The sequence below is a fragment of the Oncorhynchus tshawytscha genome, linkage group LG27 (genome assembly GCF_018296145.1).
Source record: "Oncorhynchus tshawytscha isolate Ot180627B linkage group LG27, Otsh_v2.0, whole genome shotgun sequence".
NCBI lineage: Eukaryota > Metazoa > Chordata > Actinopteri > Salmoniformes > Salmonidae > Oncorhynchus > Oncorhynchus tshawytscha.
The window spans coordinates 4709989-4730730 of NC_056455.1; the positions used below are offsets into that span (position 1 = coordinate 4709989).

Genomic DNA, 20742 nt, shown 5'->3' on the forward strand with positions numbered 1-20742 from the left:
GAGACCGTGGGTGCTGAGATGTAGGCCGGGGTCGGGGTAGCCAGGTGGAAAGCTTGGCCAGCCGTAGAAAAATGCTTATTGAAATTATCAATTATCTTAGATTTATCCGTGGTGACAACATTTTAAGGGTTTTATTAAAATATTTTTTTAGGGGGCAGGGTTTCCGTACATTTCTTTGGCCCCCCAGTCTAGTTCAAAGCATATATATAGATCAATCATCGTGCTTTATACATCTCATATTCTTGGTTTAAAAAGTCCAACAAATGGGGTTATTGCGGTTGAGCTCAGCTGCATTGCTTGCTGTTTGGGGTTTTAGGCTGGGTTTCTGTACAGCACTTTGAGATATCAGCTGATGTACGAAGGGCTATATAAATACATTTGATTTGATTTGATTTGTTGTGTGCAGGCGGAAGATGGGTGGAATCGGTGACCAAACCAGAGAATAACCACATTAGTGGGCCAGGATTTCCTGTGCTGTGACAGTATATGCCCTTCATTGTCATTGTAACTCTAACACAGGAAACTTGTAGAAGATCACACATTGATCTCTTGTACACGGAGAGAGCTTTGCCAGAGCCTGATAATTTAACTCTCAATTTTGGTTCATCAGAATTTTGGTTTTGCTCATCATTTGTATTTTTAACTTCAAACAGTTGAATCTGGGGTAAATATTGCAATAATTTACTGCAAAGTGTTGGCGATAGTCATACCTGATATTGGAGGACATTTCAAGGATCAAGATGGTGACAACTCTACTCTTTGTGGCATTAGGTGAGTATTACAGTAACTCAGTTTTCATAAAGGACGGTCTTTCAAGTGCCTTACATGAACAACAATATACTATACTGTATATAGATTGGTATCTGTGACTTCTGCTTTATCCAAGTACAGTATAATATTGTCTCTGTCTAGCGTAGCCTTGTTTCAATAGCCTGGGATGTATATATTGGATATTAATATCTGCAACGCAATTTTAACAGGCAAATTTGTTCTGGTATCCATGAACATTGCTAACGAATGACTTGTTAACGAGAGTCACAAAATAAAACCAACAAAGGACTCATTCCGATTTCTAGTCTCACACAGCCGTGACTTACAAGTTAGAAGTTGATGTGCTCGGTATACATATCCCAGAAAGGTTGTGCAATCTTGCAATTATTAACTTTGACAGAAAATCTATCAAAAGAGACAGGATCTTGAAACCGTGGAGAGGGAGACACCTGTCCGTCTGCGGGAAAATTACACAGAATAATTCTCTAGTGATATCACAGTTTACGTATTTATTCATGGCTCTCCCGAATGGAGGAGTCTGTTTTTCCAGCAGGCTACTAAAAGAGGCACATTCAGTGTTCAAAAGGGGGCTTTTTGCTGTTATACAGATTAAAACGAATCATTTTTGGTGGATTGACAATGGAACCCTGTTTAAATGATCCTCCTTTTAAACGAAGAGGCAGAACAAATATTACAGCAAATAATATGGCTAAACTCCAATGTACTGAAAACTATTTATTGGAAAAAATGTACAAGAAAGGTATCATGTTTACGAATCAGATTGTGAATGAGGATGGTAAAATTCTCACACAAGCAATTAACATTTGCATATTGAGAAGTATCAATACGAAAGTATATGTAGCGTTGTGTGCTGAGAGTCGGGAAGCAAAGTTTGGTGAGTGAGTGTTTAAATAAATGAACACAACATAATACAAAAATAAGAAACATGAACAACGCACAGAACTGACACAGAAAGGCTTGCAAGCCACCCCCTTTTTCCTCCAAACATAATGATGGTCATTACGGCCAAACAGTTCTATTTTTGTTTCATCAGACCAGAGGACATTTCTCCAAAAAGTACGATCTTTGTCCCCATGTGCAGTTTCAAACCGTAGTCTGGCTTTTTTATGGCGGTTTTGGAGCAGTGGCTTCTTCCTTGCTGAGCGGCCTTTCAGGTTATGTCGATATAGGACTAGTTTTACTGTGGATATACAGTTGAAGTCGGAAGTTTACATACACTTAGGTTGGAGTCATTAAAACTTGTTTTTCAACCACTCCACACATTTCTTGTTAACAAACTATAGTTTTGGCAAGTCGGTTAGGACATGTACTTTGTGCATGACACAAGTCATTTTTCCAACAATTGTTCACAGACAAATAATTTCACTTATAATTCACTGTATCACAAATCCAGTGGGTCAGAAATCTACATACACTATGTTGACTGTGCCTTTAAACAGCTTGGAAAATTCCAGAAAATGATGGCATGGCTTTAGAAGCTTCTGATAGGCTAATTGACATACATTTGAGTCAATTGTAGGTGTACCTGTGGATGTATTTCAAGGCCAACCTTCAAACTCAGTGCCTCTTTGCTTGACATCATGGGAAAATCAAAAGAAATCATCCAAGACCTCAGCAAAATAATTGTACACCTCCATTAGTCTGGTTCATCCTTGGAAGCAATTTCCAAACGCCTAAAGGTACTACGTTCATCTGTACAAACAATAGTACGCAAGTGTAAACAACATGGGAAAAAAATAAATGAATGAAGTAGATTTTTGTCCTCCAATTAAAAACCACAAATGTCTTAAAATGACTTAAGATCGAAAGGTTTGACATCTCTCAATCGCATATATTTCAAGAAGTTGGGAACAGATTTTTTGTCCCAATGCAATGGCATCGGGTTCATGAACTGTAATACAAAACAACAATTGACGCATTAATCCGTACTTTTCAACTTAAACTATTATGTACAATTCCGCCACAGAAGTAATGCTACAAATAATGCTATTTGACCAAGAAGGAGAGTGATGGAGTGCTGCATCAGATGACCTGGCCTCCACAGTCACCCAACCTCAACCCAATTGTGATGGTTTGGGATGGAGTTGGACTGCAGAGTGAAGGAAAAGCAGTCATCAAGTGCCAAGCATATGTGGGAATTCCTTCAAGACTGTTGGAAAAGCATTCCAGTTGAAGGTGGTTAAGAAAATGCCAAGAGTGTGCAAAGCTGTAATCAAGGCAAATGATGGCTACTTTGAAGAATCTCAAATTTAAAATATATTTGGATTGGTTTACACTTTTTTGGTTACTACATGATTCCATATGTTTTTTCATAGTTTTGATGTCTTCACTATTATTCTACAATATAGAAAATAGTAAAAACAAAGAAACTCTGGAATGAGTAGGTGTGTCCAAACATTTGACTGTGAAACAAACAAGAAATAAGACAAAAAAGCTGAACTTGAGCGTGCATAACTATTCACCCCCCCAAAGTCAATACTTTGTAGCCACCTTTTGCAGCAATTACAGCTGCAAGTCTCTTGGGATTTGTCTCTATAAGCTTGGCACATCTAGCCACTGGGATTTTTACCCATTCTTCAAGGCAAAACTGCTCCAGCTCCTTCAAGTTGGATCGGTTCCTGCTGGTGTACAGCAATCTTTAACTTCTTATGGCTGCAGGGGCAGTATCGAGTAGCTTGGATGAAAGATGCCCAGAGTAAACGGCCTCAGTCCCAGTTGCTAATATATGCATATTAATATTAGTATTGGATAGAAAACTGTTTGAATGATGTCTGTGAGTAATAACAGAACTCATATGGCAGGCAAAATCCTGAGAAGAAATCCAAACAGGAAGTGAAGGTAGGTGGGGCGGCAGGGTAGCCTAGTGGTTAGAGCGTTGGACTAGTAACCGGAAGGTTGAAAGTTCAAACCCCCGAGCTGACAAGGTATAAATCTGTCGTTCTGCCCCTGAACAGGCAGTTAACACTGTTCCTATGCCGTCATTGAATTTGTTCTTAACTGACTTGCCTGGTTAAATAAAGGTAAAATAAAAGGAGTCAAACGCAGGAGAGCAGAGATGTCAGTGTAGGGCAAGTCCAAAAAAAACGGTACAGTACAATACCCCAAGACAATGGGAACTAACAGTAAGGTGCAAAAATCGTATTTTCAGTAGTTATTTACTCTTTTGACATGTAGCGGTGTAGCTAACTACTGAAACTACCCACTGTATTTTTTTCTGTCCTGAACCACTGGGCTAAGCCGATGCACTCTCCTATCTGGCTCACATAGATCTCCGTACACTCTTAACATTTGACTCTAGAGTTAAGTATTCTTCCATTCATGTTTTTTTAAACATTTTGTATTATATGACATTTCAGATTCACATATGATAATTTTTCAGGAGGGAGTTGTTCTGTAGTGAATTACTTTTTCAAAGTAACTTTAGTTACGCAAACTATATTTCTCTCAACGGGCAGCTTCACAGTAGCTCAACTTCATCCTCCAGTGTGACATTGGTAGCTTTGTAAACTATATTTTCAGAGTAGTTCCCCAACACTGCTGACATATTAATTAGGAAATAACAGTAGTCAACATCAAGTGGAGAAACTTATTAGCAAAGTAAAGAGTTGAGTGTCATTTAATAGCATTTTGCAGAAAGCAGGATTAAGCCAATTTTAAACAAAGAGTGCCATATTGTAAAGATTTTCCTCCTCTCCTGAGGAGGAGGAAATATCGGACCAATGCGCAGCGTGGTAAGTGTCCATATTTTAATGAAATATAACCGAACACTTAATACAAAAGAACAAGAGAAATAAATAAAAACCGAAACAGTCCTGTATGGTAAACACAGACACAGAAAACAACTACCCACAAATCATAGTGGGAAAACAGGCTGCCTAAGAATGGTTCTCAATCAGAGACAATGATTGCCAGCTGCCTCTGATTGGGAACCAAACCAGGCCAAACAAATAGAAATAGAAAACATAGTATGCCCACCCCAACTCACGCACTGACCAAACTAAAACAGAGACATAAAAAAGGAACTAAGATCAAGACGTGACACATATTGTGTGAAACTGATTCTAAAAATGTAACTTTCACTTGTATACCAAACTGTTGGTCTGTGAGAGTATGGCAAATGTTAAACCACAACAAGTTAACTCCTCTACATGAGAAGTACATCTCTAACAGGGCAGTTTCACAAAGGAAATGATTGAGCTTGACATACAGTGCATTCGGAAAGTATTCAGACCACTTCACCTTTTCCACATTTTCCGAGCTTGGCACACCTGTATTTGGGGAGTTTCTCCCGTTCTTCTCTCCAGATCGTTTCAAGCTGTGTCAGGGTAAATGGACTCTCCAGAGATGCTCAAGTCCGAGCTCTGGCTGGGCCACTCAAGGACATTCAGAGAAATGTCCCGAAGCAGCTTCTGCATTGTCTTGGTTGTGGTCCTGAGCTCTCTGGAGCAGTTTTCATCAAGGATCTCTCTGTACTTTGCTTCATTCATCTTTCCCTCGATCCTGATTGGTCTCCCAGTCCCTGCCGCTGAAAAACATCCGCACAGCGTGATGCTGCCACCACCATGCTTCACCGTAGAGATTGTATTGGCCAGGTGATGATCAGTGCCTGGTTTCCTCCACACGTGACACTTGGCATTCAGGCCAAAGAATTCAATCTTGGTTTCATCAGACCAGAGAATCTAGTTTCTCATGGTCTCAGAGTCCTTTAGGTGCCTTTTGGCAGACTCCAAGCGGGCTGTAAATGTGCCTTTACTGAGGAGCAGCTTCCGTCTGGCCACTATACCATAAAGGCCTGATTGGTGAACTGCTGCAGCGATTGTTGTCCTTCTGGAAGGTTCTCCCATCTCCGAAGAGGAACACTCTGTCAGAGTGACCATTGGGTTCTTGGTCACCTCCCTGACCAAGGCCCTTCACCCCTGTTTGCTCAGTTAGGCCAGGTGGCCAGCTATAGGAAGAGTCTTGGTGGTTTCAAACTTCTTTAATTTAAGAATAATGGAGGCCACTGTGTTCTTGGGGACCTTCAATGCTGCAGACATTTTTTGGTAGCCTTTCCCAGATCGACAGAATCCTGTCTCTGAGCTCTACGGACAATTCCTTTAACCTCATGTCTTGGTTTTTGCTCTGACATGCACTGTCAACTGTGGGACCTTATATAGACAGTTGTGTGTCTTTCCAAATCATGTCCAATGAATTTAGCTTACCACAGCTGGACTCCAATCAAGTTGTAGAAACATCTCAAGGATGATCAATTGAAACATGATTCACCTGAGCTCAATTTCGAGTCTCGTAGGAAAGGGTCTGAAAACTTCTGTAAATAAGGTATGTCTGTTTTTATTTTGAAAAAATTAACAAAAATGTCTGAAAACCTGTTTTCGATTTTGTCATTATGGGGTATTGTGTGTAGATTGATTAGGAAGACAAATGATTTAATCCATTTTAGAATAAGTGAAGGGTTGTGAATACTTTCCGAATGCACTGTATAACCATCCGGCTTCACAAATGGTGTAAATACCACAACATGGAAACATTGTCTGTTTGCTTGGTTTACATTTAAAGCTGTTTATGAATGTGTCAATAACTATCTACATAAAGCGTTCTAACATTTACAAATGTAACAATAACAGTTCATGAGTTAAAACATAAAAACCTTGTCATTTTTTTACCTGACAGGTGTTATCCATTTAGAAATGGCAACTTCAGTAAATGTGTATTCAATTGTAATGTTTTGGTTGTCTGTGTTTCTCCCCAACAGCTCATCAAATGGTGTTGTGTTCATTGGCAGGTAAGTGTTAATTTACACTGAACGAAAATATAAAACGCAACATGCAACAATTTCAACGATTTTATTGAGTTGCAGTTCATACAAGGAAATCAGTCAATTGAAATGCATTCATTAGCCCCTAATATATGGGTTTCACATGACTGGGAATACAAATATGCATCTGTTAGTCACAGACACCTTAAAAATAAAATGTAGGGGTGTGGATCAGAAAACCAGTCAGTATCTGGTGTGAACACCACTTGCCTCATTGCAGCACGACACATTTCTTTCGCATAGAGTTGTTCAGGCTGTTGATTGTGGCCTATGGAATATTGTCCGACTCCTCTTCAGTGAATGTGCAAAGTTGCTGGATATTGGCAGGCACTGGAACACGCTGCCGTACACATATATCCAGAGCATCCCAAACATGCTCAATGGGTGACATGTCTGGTGAGTATGCAGACCATGGAAGAACTGTGAAATTTTCAGCTTCCAGGAATTGTGTACAGAGCCTTGCGACATGGGGCATCATCATGCTGAAATACGAGCTGAAGGCGGCGGATGAATGGAACAACAATGAGGATCTCGTCACGGTATCTCTGTGCATTCAAATTGCCATCGATAAAATGATATTGTGTTCGTTGTCCGTAGCTTATGCCTGCCCGTACCATAACCCCACCGCCACCATGGGGCACTCTGTTCAAAACGTTGACATCAGCAAACCGCTCGCCCACACAACGCCATATACACTGTCTGCCATCTTCCTGGTACAGTTGAAACCGGGATTCATCCGTGAAGAGCACACATCTCCCGTGTGCCAGCGGCCATGGAAGGTGAGCATTTGCTCCCTGAAGACGTTTACGACACCGAACTGCAGTCAGGTCAAGACCATGGGGAGGACGACGGACACTCAGATAAACTTCCCTGTGACGGTTTCTGACAAACCTATTTTCATCAGCTGTCTGGGTGGCTGGTCTCAGATGATCCCACTGGTGAAGAAGCCAGATGTGGAGGTCCTGGACAGTGCGGTTCCATGTGGTCTGCGGTTGTGAGGCCGGTTGGCCGTACTGCCAAATTCTCTAAAACGAAGTTGGAGACGGTTTATGGCAGAGAAATTAACATTTAAATCTCTGGCAACAGCTCTGGTGGACATTCATGCAGTCAGCATGACAATTGCACGCTCCCTCAAAACTTGAGGCATCTGTGGCATTGTGTTTTGTGACAAAACTACATATTTTAGAATGGCCTTGTACTATCTCCAGCACAAGGGGCACTTGTGTAATGATCATGCTGTTTAATCAGCTTCTTAATATGACACACCTGTCATGTGGATGGATTATCTTGGTGAAGGAGAAATGCTCAGAAGGATGTAAACAAATTTGAGTACAAAAATTTGAAAGAAAAGGCTTTTTGTGCACATGGAACATTTCTGGGAGGAAACATGGGACCAAAACATGACATTTTTGTTCAGCGTACATGTGAACACAAGTCCCCAAAAGGTTTAAGTAGCACGTTTGAATATCATTTAAATACATTTAAAAGTACACATGAAATAAGTCCAAAAAGATTGAGTAGCACGTTTGTAACAAAACTTTGAATAGAACATCTTTCACCATAATGACAGTGTTAATTTGCTTATTGATCATTAATTAATTTTCCCAATCATCTCTTTTCCTCTTTGTGAGCTGGTGAAGAGATAAGGCTGGTCGATGGCACTAGTCGCTGCTCGGGGACAGTAGAGATTCTTTACAAGGGCCAGTGGGGACTAGTGTGTGGCCAGAAGTGGGACGTAAACGATGCCAATGTGGTGTGTGGCCAGCTGGGCTGTGGGAGAGCTGTGAGTGCCCAAGGTAGTGCCCACATAGGTGAGGGTAGTGGTGGCAGGCCTACTTGGCTGGATGATGTTGGGTGTAAAGGCACTGAGAGCTCCCTCACAGAATGCTCACATGGAGGATTGAAACACCATGACTGTTTACAGGCTCAAGATGCCAGAGTTGTCTGCTCAGGTAAGAAAAGTCCCTCTGTTGCTATTGTGGTTGATAAAAGTCAAAATACCTTGATTTTCATTGTGTCAACATGGCATCGATTTAGTTGATAAAAATGATACTGAAATGCATTTTATTGTCAAATGTTCTTTCATGCCTAGTTAAACCTAATATCAGACTGGTCAATGGGAGTGACCTCTGCTCTGGGAGGGTGGAGGTCTATCAAACTGGTCACTGGTGGACCGTGTGTGACGACGTGTGGGACTTGAATGATGCTGCTGTGGTTTGCAGACAGCTTGGCTGTGGGAGAGCTGATAGTGCCCCAGAGAGGGCCTACTTTGGTCAGGGAAGTGGGCCCATCTGGCAGGAGGATATTGGCTGCTCTGGCACAGAGTGCTCCATCACACAGTGCCCACACACAGGAGAAGGAACACATAACTGTAATCATGGTAACGACGCAGGTGTTATTTGTTCAGGTAAGGGAGTCTCTTTGCCTTGTCTAGACTTGAGTTTTATCAGCATTTGGTTTGAATGGTTTGAATTGTGCAGAAAGGTCTCGTTATAGAGAAAATCCTAAAAAGCATATTACTGCAGTATTGTAGACTGCTCTGCCACCTAGTTGAGAGTTGACCGTTGCACAAAGAATCTTAACCCAGGCCTGATTTGGTGCTATATGACCAGATGAGGGCAGCCTAGAACAGAGCATGTGTTTAAGACAGTATGAAGATGAGCAGAAACATTTATTAATCTATTTAAATAGATTATTTCTCTCCCCCATCTACACACAATAGCCCATAATGACAAAGGGGAAAATATGTTTTTAGAAATGTTTCAAATATATTGAAAATTAAATACAGAAATATCTCATTTACTTAAGTATTTACACCCCTGGCAGTGATTACAGCTGTAAGTCTTTCTGGGTAAATCTCGAAGAGCTTTGCACACCTGGATTGTACAATTTTTGCATATTACATTCAATGTCGTCTTGGTAAATAACTCCTGTGTATATTTGGCTTTGTGTTTTAGGTTATTGTTCTGTTGAAAGATGAATTTGTCTCCCAGTGTCTGCTGGAAAGCAAACTGAACCAGGTTTTCCTCTAAGATTTTCCCTGTGCTTAGCACTATTTCGTTTATTATTCTTCCATAAAAAACTCCCTAGTCCTTACCGATGACAAGCATACCCATAACACACTGGAGGTTGGTGGCACCTTAATTGGGGAGGACGGGTTCATGGTAATGGCTGGAGCGGAATTAAGTGGAATGGTATCAAATACAACAAACACATGGTTTCAATGCATTTGATGCCATTCCATTCGCTCGGTTCCAACCATTGTAATGAACCGTCCCCCCCTCATTAGCCTCCACTGCCATAACATGAGGCACCCAGTGGTACTCAGTGATGTGTTGTGTTGGATTTGCCCCAAACATAACACTTCGCATTCAAGAAATAAAGTTAATTTATTTGCCACATTTTTTGCAGATTTACTTTAGTGCCTTATTGCAAACAAGATGAATGTTTTAGAATATTTGTATTCTATACAGGCTTCATTCTTTTCACTCTGTCATTTAGGTTAGTATTGTGGAGTAACTACAATGTTGTTGTTCCATCCTCAGTTTTCTCCTATTACAGCCATTAAACAATGTACAGTGCCTTGCGAAAGTATTCGGCCCCCTTGAACTTTGCGACCTTTTGCCACATTTCAGGCTTCAAACATAAAGATATAAAACTGTATTTTTTTGTGAACAATCAACAACAAGTGGGACACAATCATGAAGTGGAACGACATTTATTGGATATTTCAAACTTTTTTAACAAATCAAAAACTGAAAAATTGGGCGTGCAAAATTATTCAGCCCCATTTACTTTCAGTGCAGCAAACTCTCTCCAGAAGTTCAGTGAGGATCTCTGAATGATCCAATGTTGACCTAAATGACTAATGATGATAAATACAATCCAACTGTGTGTAATCAAGTCTCCGTATAAATGCACCTGCACTGTGATAGTCTCAGAGGTCCGTTAAAAGCGCAGAGAGCATCATGAAGAACAAGGAACACACCAAGCAGGTCCGAGATACTGTTGTGAAGAAGTTTAAAGCTGGATTTGGATACAAAAAGATTTCCCAAGCTTTAAACATCCCAAGGAGCACTGTGCAAGCGATAATATTGAAGGAGTATCAGACCACTGCAAATCTACCAAGACCTGGCCGTCCCTCTAAACGTTCAGCTCATACAAGGAGAAGACTGATCAGAGATGCAGCCAAGAGGCCCATGATCACTCTGGATGAACTGCAGAGATCTACAGCTGAGGTGGGAGACTCTGTCCATAGGACAACAATCAGTCGTATATTGCACAAATCTGGCCTTTATGGAAGAGTGGCAAGAAGAAAGCCATTTCTTAAAGATATCCATAAAAAGTGTTGTTTAAAGTTTGCCACAAGCCACCTGGGAGACACACCAAACATGTGGAAGAAGGTGCTCTGGTCAGATGAAACCAAAATTGAACTTTTTGGCAACAATACAAAACCTTATGTTTGGCGTAAAAGCAACACAGCTCATCACCCTGAACACCTCATCCCCACTGTCAAACATGGTGGTGGCAGCATCATGGTTTGGGCCTGCTTTTCTTCAGCAGGGACAGGGAAGATGGTTAAAATTGATGGGAAGATGGATGGAGCCAAATACAGGACCATTCTGGAAGAAAACCTGATGGAGTCTGCAAAAGACCTGAGACTGGGACTGAGATTTGTCTTCCAACAAGACAATGATCCAAAACATAAAGCAAAATCTACAATGGAATGGTTCAAAAATAAACATATCCAGGTGTTAGAATGGCCAAGTCAAAGTCCAGACCTGAATCCAATCGAGAATCTGTGGAAAGAACTGAAAACTGCTGTTCACAAATGCTTTCCATCCAACCTCACTGAGCTCGAGCTGTTTTGCAAGGAGGAATGGGAAAAAATGTCAGTCTCTCGATGTGCAAAACTGATAGAGACATACCCCAAGCGACTTATAGCTGTAATCGCAGCAAAAGGTGGCGCTACAAAGTATTAACTTAAGGGGGCTGAATAATTTTGCACACCCAATTGTCCAGTTTTTGATTTGTTAAAAAAGTTTTTTTTAAAGTTAAAAAGAAATATCCAATAAATGTCGTTCCACTTAATGATTGTGTCCCACTTGTTGTTGATTCTTCACAAAAAAAATACAGTTTTATATCTTTATGTTTGAAGCCTGAAATGTGGCAAAAGGTTGCAAAGTTCAAGGGGGCCGAATACTTTCGCAAGGCACTGTAACTGTTTCAATGTCTCGTGGTGAAATCGTTGAGCGGTTTCCTTCCTCTCCAGCAACTGAGTTAGGAAGGACGCTTGTATCTTTTTAGTGACTGGGTGTATTGATACACCATCCAAAGTGTAATTAATAACTGCATCGTGCTCAAATGGATATTCAGTGCCTGCTTTCTTTGTTTTTTTACCCATCTAACAATAGGTGCCCTTCTTTGCGAGGCGTTGGAAAACCTCCCTGGAATTTGTGGTTGAATCTGTGTATGAAGTTCATTGCTCGACTAAGGGACCTTACAGATAGTTTTATGTGCAGGGTACAGAGATGAAGTAGTCATTCAAAGATCATGTTGAACACAATTATTCCACACAGAATGCAACTTATGTGACTTGTTAAGCACATTTTTACTACTGAACTTATTTAGGCTTCCCAAAACAAAGGGGTTGGATACTTATTGACTCAAGACACTTCAGCTTTTCATTATATGGTCATTTGTTTTTTTAAACTCAGAAAACATAATTACACGGTATTGTTTGTAGTCCAGTGACACAAAATGTCAATTTGAATCTATTCTAAACTACATCTCTTCGACCAACAGGGGTTGTCTTGCAGAAGCCTTCACTCTCCACAGACCCGTCCTACTCTGCCTTCTTGCATGGAGAGGAGGTCCAACTCACCTGCACTCTTCCATCCCGTATCCTCTGTAATGCTGTGGAGTTCATCTTCTATCTGAATGGAGACTCCGTCATGACCGTGACCGTTGGATCCTCACAGCCCAGGGCTACTTTAACAAAGTTTAAGACGGACGCTTCACAACAGGGCAGTTACAGGTGTCTCTACAGAACCCACTCCAACGGCAAAGCCATCAGCTCCCCTTACAGCAACATTACTAAAGGTGAGGTGGTAGTTGGGAAACAAGTGCTGCCGAATCTATATCTATATATTTAAGATTCATAACCTTGATAGAGATGACAGACTGATTACCTTGTCCATCACACACATATTTCTCAGTTACAAGGTGTGAATATGGAATCACATTACTGTCATATTGCTGTTTACTTTCTTCCAAGTGGTCCTGCTTCAGCCCAACATCTCTCTCAGTCCTCCAAATGGAGGGACGTTCTGGGGACTTCAGGGGCCAGAGGTGACCAGGGGCCACAGCTTCTCCATCATCTGCTCCATTCAGCCACAGTATCCCGGAGGCCTCTTCTATCTGGACTTCTCTGGTTCCAACAGAACAGAGACTACTCCAGCAGTCAACCACTCTGCCTGCTTCCACTTCCCTGTTGCAGAGTATAAAGACCAGGGGAAATACAGCTGCAGCTATGGAGTCAACATCTCCACGCGGTCATTCAGGTCGGCTAATAGTGAACTAGCTGTCACCATTAGAGGTAAAATAACACGTGTTTTAAAATAAAAAGTTTTTCAAAAATGGCTTTTACATGATATTCACCCCTAAGAGAGAAGAATCACAACGTCGTAACGTAACTTATCATCCTTTTTTTTCATCACTTTCTTTTTGTTTTTATGTCATATGAATTGGCCATCGACAAGTCTTGATCTGTACTGTAGGTCTCAGCCTTGAAATATCTACCTTTTCCTCAGCCTCTATGGTCCCCATCATTGCCTCTGGAGGGACTGGTGGGCTAGTATTCCTGTTTCTGCTTCTGCTTGTCATCTGTCTAGTCAACAGGAGGACCAGGAGGAGCAGCAAGCCATCTACAGAGACTGACCAGAGAGAATGTAAGTGCTATGACTGTACTGCAAACAAAGGCTGAATCTGAACTTAATTTACGCCTTGAGCTTGAAAAGTTGAGTTAAGCAGTATCTCAAAATTGACTTCAAAGACTTTTGTCGACATAATTTCGTCCGGATGTTTTTTTAAACGTTTTTAATCCCCAGCGTTTCCTGTTGCGAATATTAACGAGCAAATTGTTACGCAACAGGTATTGACAACAGACACAACAAAGGCGAGGACGACAAAGTAGAAGAGGAGGACTACGTGAATGTTGAAAACGTCTGTGACGAGAGAAGTCTGGAGAGCGGGAAGGGTGAAAAGAAGAATTGGAAGAAAAAAGGGCGCCGCTCTGGGAACACGGAGGATGTCTGTTTCAACGAGGAGGGGGGTGAAAGGGAAGGAAACGTTCACAGAAAGCGTGTTTGTGGTGGGTCTTGTGAGAAAGTGAATAGTGCAGACGACGCTGAAGATTATGGCAATGTCTCTGTCTATGACAATGTTGTAGCGCATGACGTGAACCAAGACATTTATCAAAACTATTAGGAGGAGTAACAGTGGACTGCGTGTCACTAAAGTAACTCATTGGCATCAACACATTGATGTGTAAATAAAGTTAAGTGATAATAAGTCAGATGCAATAGTATAGCAACTACGGTTGCTATAGTTGACACTTAAACGAGACATATGACATAATGGTATTGCTCTATTTTAGTTAGCTTTTTGTAACCAATCGAAATGTTCAGCATATTTGATCCATTGGGTCAAATCCGAACTGTCGTTTTTTGTATGCGTCGGTGGGGTGTCACTTTCTGTGTCTTTGATCAGTTCCGGTGTTGTTGAGGAACTAGCATTATGTATAAACTGTTGGTTGATTGCACTAAAATAAACAGGATTCTCATTGCATGCTTTTGAGTTGAACTTTTATGTCTCCACTTCTTCTTTGAAGAGGAGTAGAAGGTGTTCAACCAAGTGAGAAAAGGTCCAACCATAAAAAATTATATGAGCATTGGGAAGTGAAAGATGTGACTCTCGACTCACTGTTTTGGGCCCTTGCCTTCCTAATCCACTTCCGTAGGTCAAGCTCTCACTTTTGATTCTCCCTGGTTTATCTATCAATCATACAGGGCACATGGGCTTTACGGAGAACACAACCGTCTACCCTAGAGTGCCAGAGGAGCTGTGCACAGGAAATGCGTCCTCGTAATAGAGTAAAATCTTACATTCGCCAGACCGTCTGCGACAGAGACTGGTCATCACATGTTTTACCAGAAAGCTTGTTCGGTTCTACCAGAGAAAATACCTTCCATTATTTCTGACTTGAAGACCAATATAGTTCGAAGTCTCTTTTATCTGACAATGGGTGAGTTTAACTTGCAAAACGTGCAATTCAATTTCATATCTGTCAACAAAGGGGGGAACACTGCTTTGCTTGAAATGAATGTTTTTAACGGCTGCTTATTGGATGAAAGTACCCAGGGATGAATCCTACATTCAGTTGAGAAATGTGTATCAAATGTTCATGTCACTGTTTCAAAACTTAGTCAATAGTCAAATGACCTATCAATGGTTCAGTAAAGGGGTGGATTTTCTCAATCATATCATTGAGCAAAAAGGAAAGACTGACTCCTGCCAGATAATTGATAAAGGCAATTCATTTAATATTGATTGTTTATGCAAACACATTTTAGAATATGTGTTTAATACATTTCAATTCAGAATACAATATCCATCCAATCCATACGGTAAAAAAACTGAAGCACAGATTGGTCACTTTAAAAAAAAAATATATTTTGCACACAGAAACTAGAGGCTATGAATAACTTGGTCAATAACTAAGTAACTAAGTAACTTGGTCAAAAAGAATGGCACCGATTGGCAACGATTGCCATATGGGGCCGCGTTTATAAGCAGTCTCACTTAAACCTTAACATCCATCACCCCATTTGACCTAGAGACTTGAAACGTTGTATGTAGTTGTCTTTCCTCATGCTGAACACATTTTCTCTGAAGGACCCATAGATTTTCATCAACCTTGAACATTTTGGAAAACCTTTGAAAAACATATTCTCATGATGCACCATAAACCCAAATAACACCAAATGGTACAATGGTAAGTCTCTAAACTTAACTTGTGGTTGTCTTAGCTGATTAGCGGTTGTTGTCTTACCCGTTGTTGTCTTAGCTAGCTCTCCAAATCAACACCTGTGATTGATTTATGCCTCGCTTTATGTCTCTCTCTAATGTCAATATCAAATCAAATCAAATTTATTTATATAGCCCTTCGTACATCAGCTGATATCTCAAAGTGCTGTACAGAAACCCAGCCTAAAACCCCAAACAGCAAGCAATGCAGGTGTAGAAGCAATATGTCTTGTATACTGTTGTTTAGGATAATTATCATTGTTTTAGTTTACTGTGGAGCCCCTAGTCCCACTCAACATGCCTCAGAGAACTCTTTTGTCCCACCTCCTACACATGCGGTGACCTCACCCAGCATAACTAGTGCGTCCAGAGATGCAACCTCTCTTATCGTCACTCAATGCCTAGGTTTACCTCCACTGTACCCGCACCCTACCATACCCGTCTGTACATTATACCCTGAATCTATCCTACCACGCCCAGAAATCTGCTCCTTTTATTCTCTGTCCCCGACGCACTAAACGACCAGTTTTGATAGCCTTTAGCCGTGCCCTCATCCTACTCCTCCTCTGTTCCTCGGGTGATGTAGAGGTTAATCCAGACACTGTGTGTCACCAGGTGCTTTCATTTGTTGACTTCTGTAACCGTAAAAGCCTTGGTTTCATGCAGGTTAAATTCAGAAGCCTCCTCCCTAAGTTTGTTTTACTCATTGCTTTTTTTCCATCTATCTTCAGAGTTCGTTCTGTTAGGTGACCTAAACTGGGATATGCTTAACACCCCGGCAGTCCTAAAATCTAAACTAGATGCCCCCAATCTCACACAAATTAGGGCTAGACAATCTGGACCCTCTCTATCCAAAATTATCTGACACCATTGTTGCAACCCCTATTACTAATCTGTTCAACCTCTCTTTCATATCGTCCGAGATTCCCAAAGATTGGAAAGCTGCCACAGTCATCCCCCTCTTCAAAGGGGGTGACACTCTAGACCCAAACTGTTACAGACCTATATCCATCCTGCCCTGCCTTTCTAAAGTTTTCGAAAGCCAAGTTAACAAACAGATCACGGACCATTTCGAATCTCACCGTAACTTCTCCGCTGTGCAATCTGGTTTCCGAGCTGGTCACGGGTGCACCTCAGCCACGCTCAAGGTACTAAACAATATCATAACCGCCATCGATAAAGGACAGTACTGTGCAGCCGTCTTCATTGACCGGGCCAAGGCTTTCGACTCTGTCAATCACCTCACTCTTATCGGAAGACTCAATAGCCTTGACTTCTCAAATGACTGCCTCGCCTGGTTCACCAACTACTTCTCAGATAGAGTTCAGTGTGTCAAATCTGAGGGCCTGTTGTCTGGACCTCTGGCAGTCTCTATGGGGGTACCACAGGGTTCACTTCTTCGCCGACTCTTTTCTCTGTATATATCAACAATGTTGCTCTTGCTGCGGGTGATTCTTTGATCCACCTCTACGCAGACGACACCATTCCGTATACATCTGGCCCTTCTTTGGACACTGTGTTAACAAACCTCCAAATGAGCTTCAATGCCATTACAACACTCCTTCCGTGGCCTCCAACTGCTCTTAAACGCTAGTTAAACTGAATGCATGCTTTTCCATCGATCGCTGCCCACTCCCGCCTGCCCGACTAGCATCACTACTCTGGACGGTTCTGAATATGTGACTTAGAATATTGTGTTATTGACTGTACGCTTGTTTATTCCATGTGTAACTCTGTGTTGTTGTTTGTGTCGCACTGCTTTGCTTTATCTTGGCCAGGTCGCAGTTGTAAATGAGAACTTGTTCTCAACTGGCCTACCTGTTTAAATGAAGGTGAAAAAAATATAGAAATTCAACAAACCTGGTCTTCCACGTCAGTTAAAGCAAAATCCTGTATACCCTGCGGTTCTCCAGGAACAGGGTGGCCTTCCTCTGGCCTAGGTGTTGAATGTGCCCAGGGAGACAGCAACCTTCCCTTGGTCCAGGGCCAGCTGTCTCTCTTGACCTCTTATTCGGCCAGTCCAAGCAGATTATTGTTGGTTCAGATGGTGACGAAATCGAAATAAGCACAAAAATGAAAAATACAAAAGGCATGGCCAAACTAAAGACTAAAAAACAAACAAAAAGCCTCATGGCCAATGGTCCCTTTCATTTTTTGGGGGGCACCACACAAATTTTAAGTCTGCAGAGCTCAAACTTGGACGTTGTGAAAACTCTGTGCAACTTCTGGCATGTGTTAACTGTAAGCACTGAATTTTTTCAATTTAAACTTATTTTAGAAGAAGTAGTGAATTGGGCAAGGGTGCCAATACATCTGACCATGTCTGTACATTCATCGCAACCCGTGCTGCTGTTTTCGCCAACCTTCTACTCTTTTTTGATAGGGCGGGGGAACCTCTGCCACAGAGGGAATATTATTGTTATGCTGCAGTCACAGGTCATACGTTAACACACATTAACAACCTGCTCTTGTCTTTTCCTAGTTGTCTTGCTACAGCCCAACATCTCTCTCAGTGCTCCAAATGGAGGGATGTTCTGGGGACTTCAGGGGCCAGAGGTGACCAGGGGCCACAGCTTCTCCATCATCTGCTCCATTCAGCCACAGTATCCTGGAGGCCTCTTCTATCTGGACTTCTCTGGGTCCAACAGGACTGAATGGAGCCATCCGTCAACGACTCTACCTCCTTTTACTTCCCTGTTGCAGAGTATACAGACGAGGGCAACTACAGTTGTGTTTATGAGGTTATTGTCTCCACCCTGTCATTCCATTCTACCGACAGAGTTGCTGACAGTCAGCATTCAAGGTAAAATACGTTTTAGTTTCATGGTTCTCAAGAGAAAAATAACATAGATATTATCAGTCCTTTTCAGTCATGCAATATTTTTTAAAGACCAATGTTTTACATTGCAGAAGAATTTGATAGCTTTACGAATTCTGAAATGTAGATGTTGAGTACGGTATTGTTTCTCTCCATAGCATCCATAGTCCCCATTATTGCCTCTGGCGCAATAGGTGGGCTATTGCTCCTGCTGCTGCTCATTCCCATTAATGTTTAGTCTTGGAGGAAGATAAGCAACAGAGAGCAGACTATTACGATAAACCCAAGAGAAAGTAAGTTCTAGCTCCTCTTATCAGAATTTGCAAGGTTTGCAAAATACCCAGGTTTTTAAGAACCTGGAAAATCTGGAAGGATTCATCAAGAAATTTGAAATCCTCCAACTAGGATTTCTTGAAAACCTGGACATTTTGATTAGCATAATTTTTCAACCCTCATTTTGTTATGATTTTGTACTGTTTAGGATATCTATTCACACTTATATATACACTGATGTCATTTGTATGAATTAAACTGATAAATCCCTCAGCTGCCATTAACATGAACACACATGGGAACACCGTGGGTGCAGCGAGTGAGGAAAACGATGAAGAGGACGATGCCAACGCAGAAGCCTTTGTCAACAAGAGCAAAGACGAAGACTTGAAAAAAAAGGATGCCATGCAGGAATGGGTGTGAAAATAACGATTCAGAATAATGTCTGCAGTTATGAAAGGATAACCTGTGCCAAGATCCTGACTCGAAGTCCAGGCACGTAAACTCAAATGTTTTGTATTCATCCTCGGGAATGCTCCAGGAGCCACGAAAACAACCAAGGTGAAGGACCAGGTGAGGAAGATGGGGACGTCTATGAAAATCCAGATACCTTCACACGGGATGGATGATGCCGAAGACATGTACGATGAAGACAATGACCCTTTTGACCTGGAGCAGCTCTCTTCATGTGGGAATATGACTATGAAGAAGATGTAATAGGCATGTTGATGCAGAGATATCGGTAACAGGAGAGGCTTGAAAGGTTCGCTTTGTGAGTTGAATTATCAGGACTTTAAAAAACAATGTTTTTGTGTGTCCGATTTCTAGTTGTATTCTTGCCAGGTAATTAAAATAGTTTTCTGACTTGACTAACACGTCTATTTATCTTTTTTTGTTATATATATATTTTAATACATGTTATGATTTTCTTGATGCATTGGCTGAACTCATTGAACATAATGTTCGTTTTTAAAATGTTCCACATAAAAATATTATAAAAATATTAATGCTTTAGACTAATTCTTCTATCATATTCTGTGTGCTGTCAAATAATAATCCAGGTAGAACGCTTTTGGGTTCCTTGTAGAATCATCTGTGTAAAGGGTTCTATCTGGAACCAAAAAGGGTTCTTCAAAGGGTTCTCCTATGGGTTTTGTTTCTGGCAAAATGCAAACACATTTGTACTGTATGTATAAAATCTATCAATAATTTGATTTCCGTGTACATTTTAGATTACTGTGTGTGTGGCTTTAAAGAACATGAAATCCAAGCGCAAATTATTGTTGTTGTTGATGTGAGACTTCACAAGATGAACGGAAATAGTTTTGAATATATGTGGAGATTTAAATACTGTACAACTATATAGTCAACATTTAGAAATAGATCTCTGGACGCAGGAGGCCAAAACCGACCCTGACCGACAACTTTCATTTTGAAGAAACCTATAAAGCAGAGGACGTGATTAATGCAGGTCTTATTATATCCACTAGGGAGAAATGTTGTCACATCATTCATTATGTCAAACACACTACATACTGTACACACTGTGCAATCTCTCTCTCCCTCCCTCTCTTTCTCACACACACACACACACACACACACACACACACACACACACACACACACACACACACACACACACACACACACACACACACACTCACACAGGGGTCCTCCAAATTAGCAACCAAGTCATCGGTGCAGTGGCCGACATGCAGCAGCGAGCCAGCCTCCGAGCGAAACCCATTCTTGACTGGTGTTAACATTTATGAATTTATTGAGGCTTTTCTCCTCCAGCCTGGCTGACACACACGGTCTGGAGCACAAGCGGCTTTACTAGGTTGAGAGAGAACAGCAGACAAGAAGAAAAGATGGCTGCCTAAAGACAAGGATCCCAACTGGAGCCACTACAGAGAGACAACCATATTGCTCTTCCATACTGTTTGCCAGGGACAAG

General features: G+C 41.3%; 1 protein-coding gene across 3 annotated transcripts; it reads left to right on the forward strand.

Annotated features, from left to right (window-relative positions):
- Positions 1-523: 523 nt before the first annotated feature.
- LOC112225906 lies at positions 524-19654 on the forward strand. 3 transcript variants are annotated; one of them, XM_024390035.2, is made up of 11 exons: positions 524-771; positions 6545-6574; positions 8239-8559; positions 8700-9014; positions 12413-12709; positions 12885-13205; positions 13420-13557; positions 13761-13979; positions 18177-18497; positions 18671-18805; positions 19060-19654. In XM_024390035.2, the coding sequence occupies exons 1-10, from the start codon at positions 741-743 to the stop codon at positions 18748-18750; spliced, it is 2073 nt and encodes a 690-aa protein (XP_024245803.1). In that variant the 5' UTR covers positions 524-740; the 3' UTR covers positions 18751-18805; positions 19060-19654. The 3 variants fall into 3 exon arrangements, with proteins under 3 accessions (XP_024245803.1, XP_042163308.1, XP_024245804.1); XM_042307374.1 differs by lacking the exon at positions 8700-9014; XM_024390036.2 differs by lacking the exons at positions 8239-8559; positions 8700-9014.
- The last annotated feature ends 1088 nt before the right edge of the window (positions 19655-20742 follow it).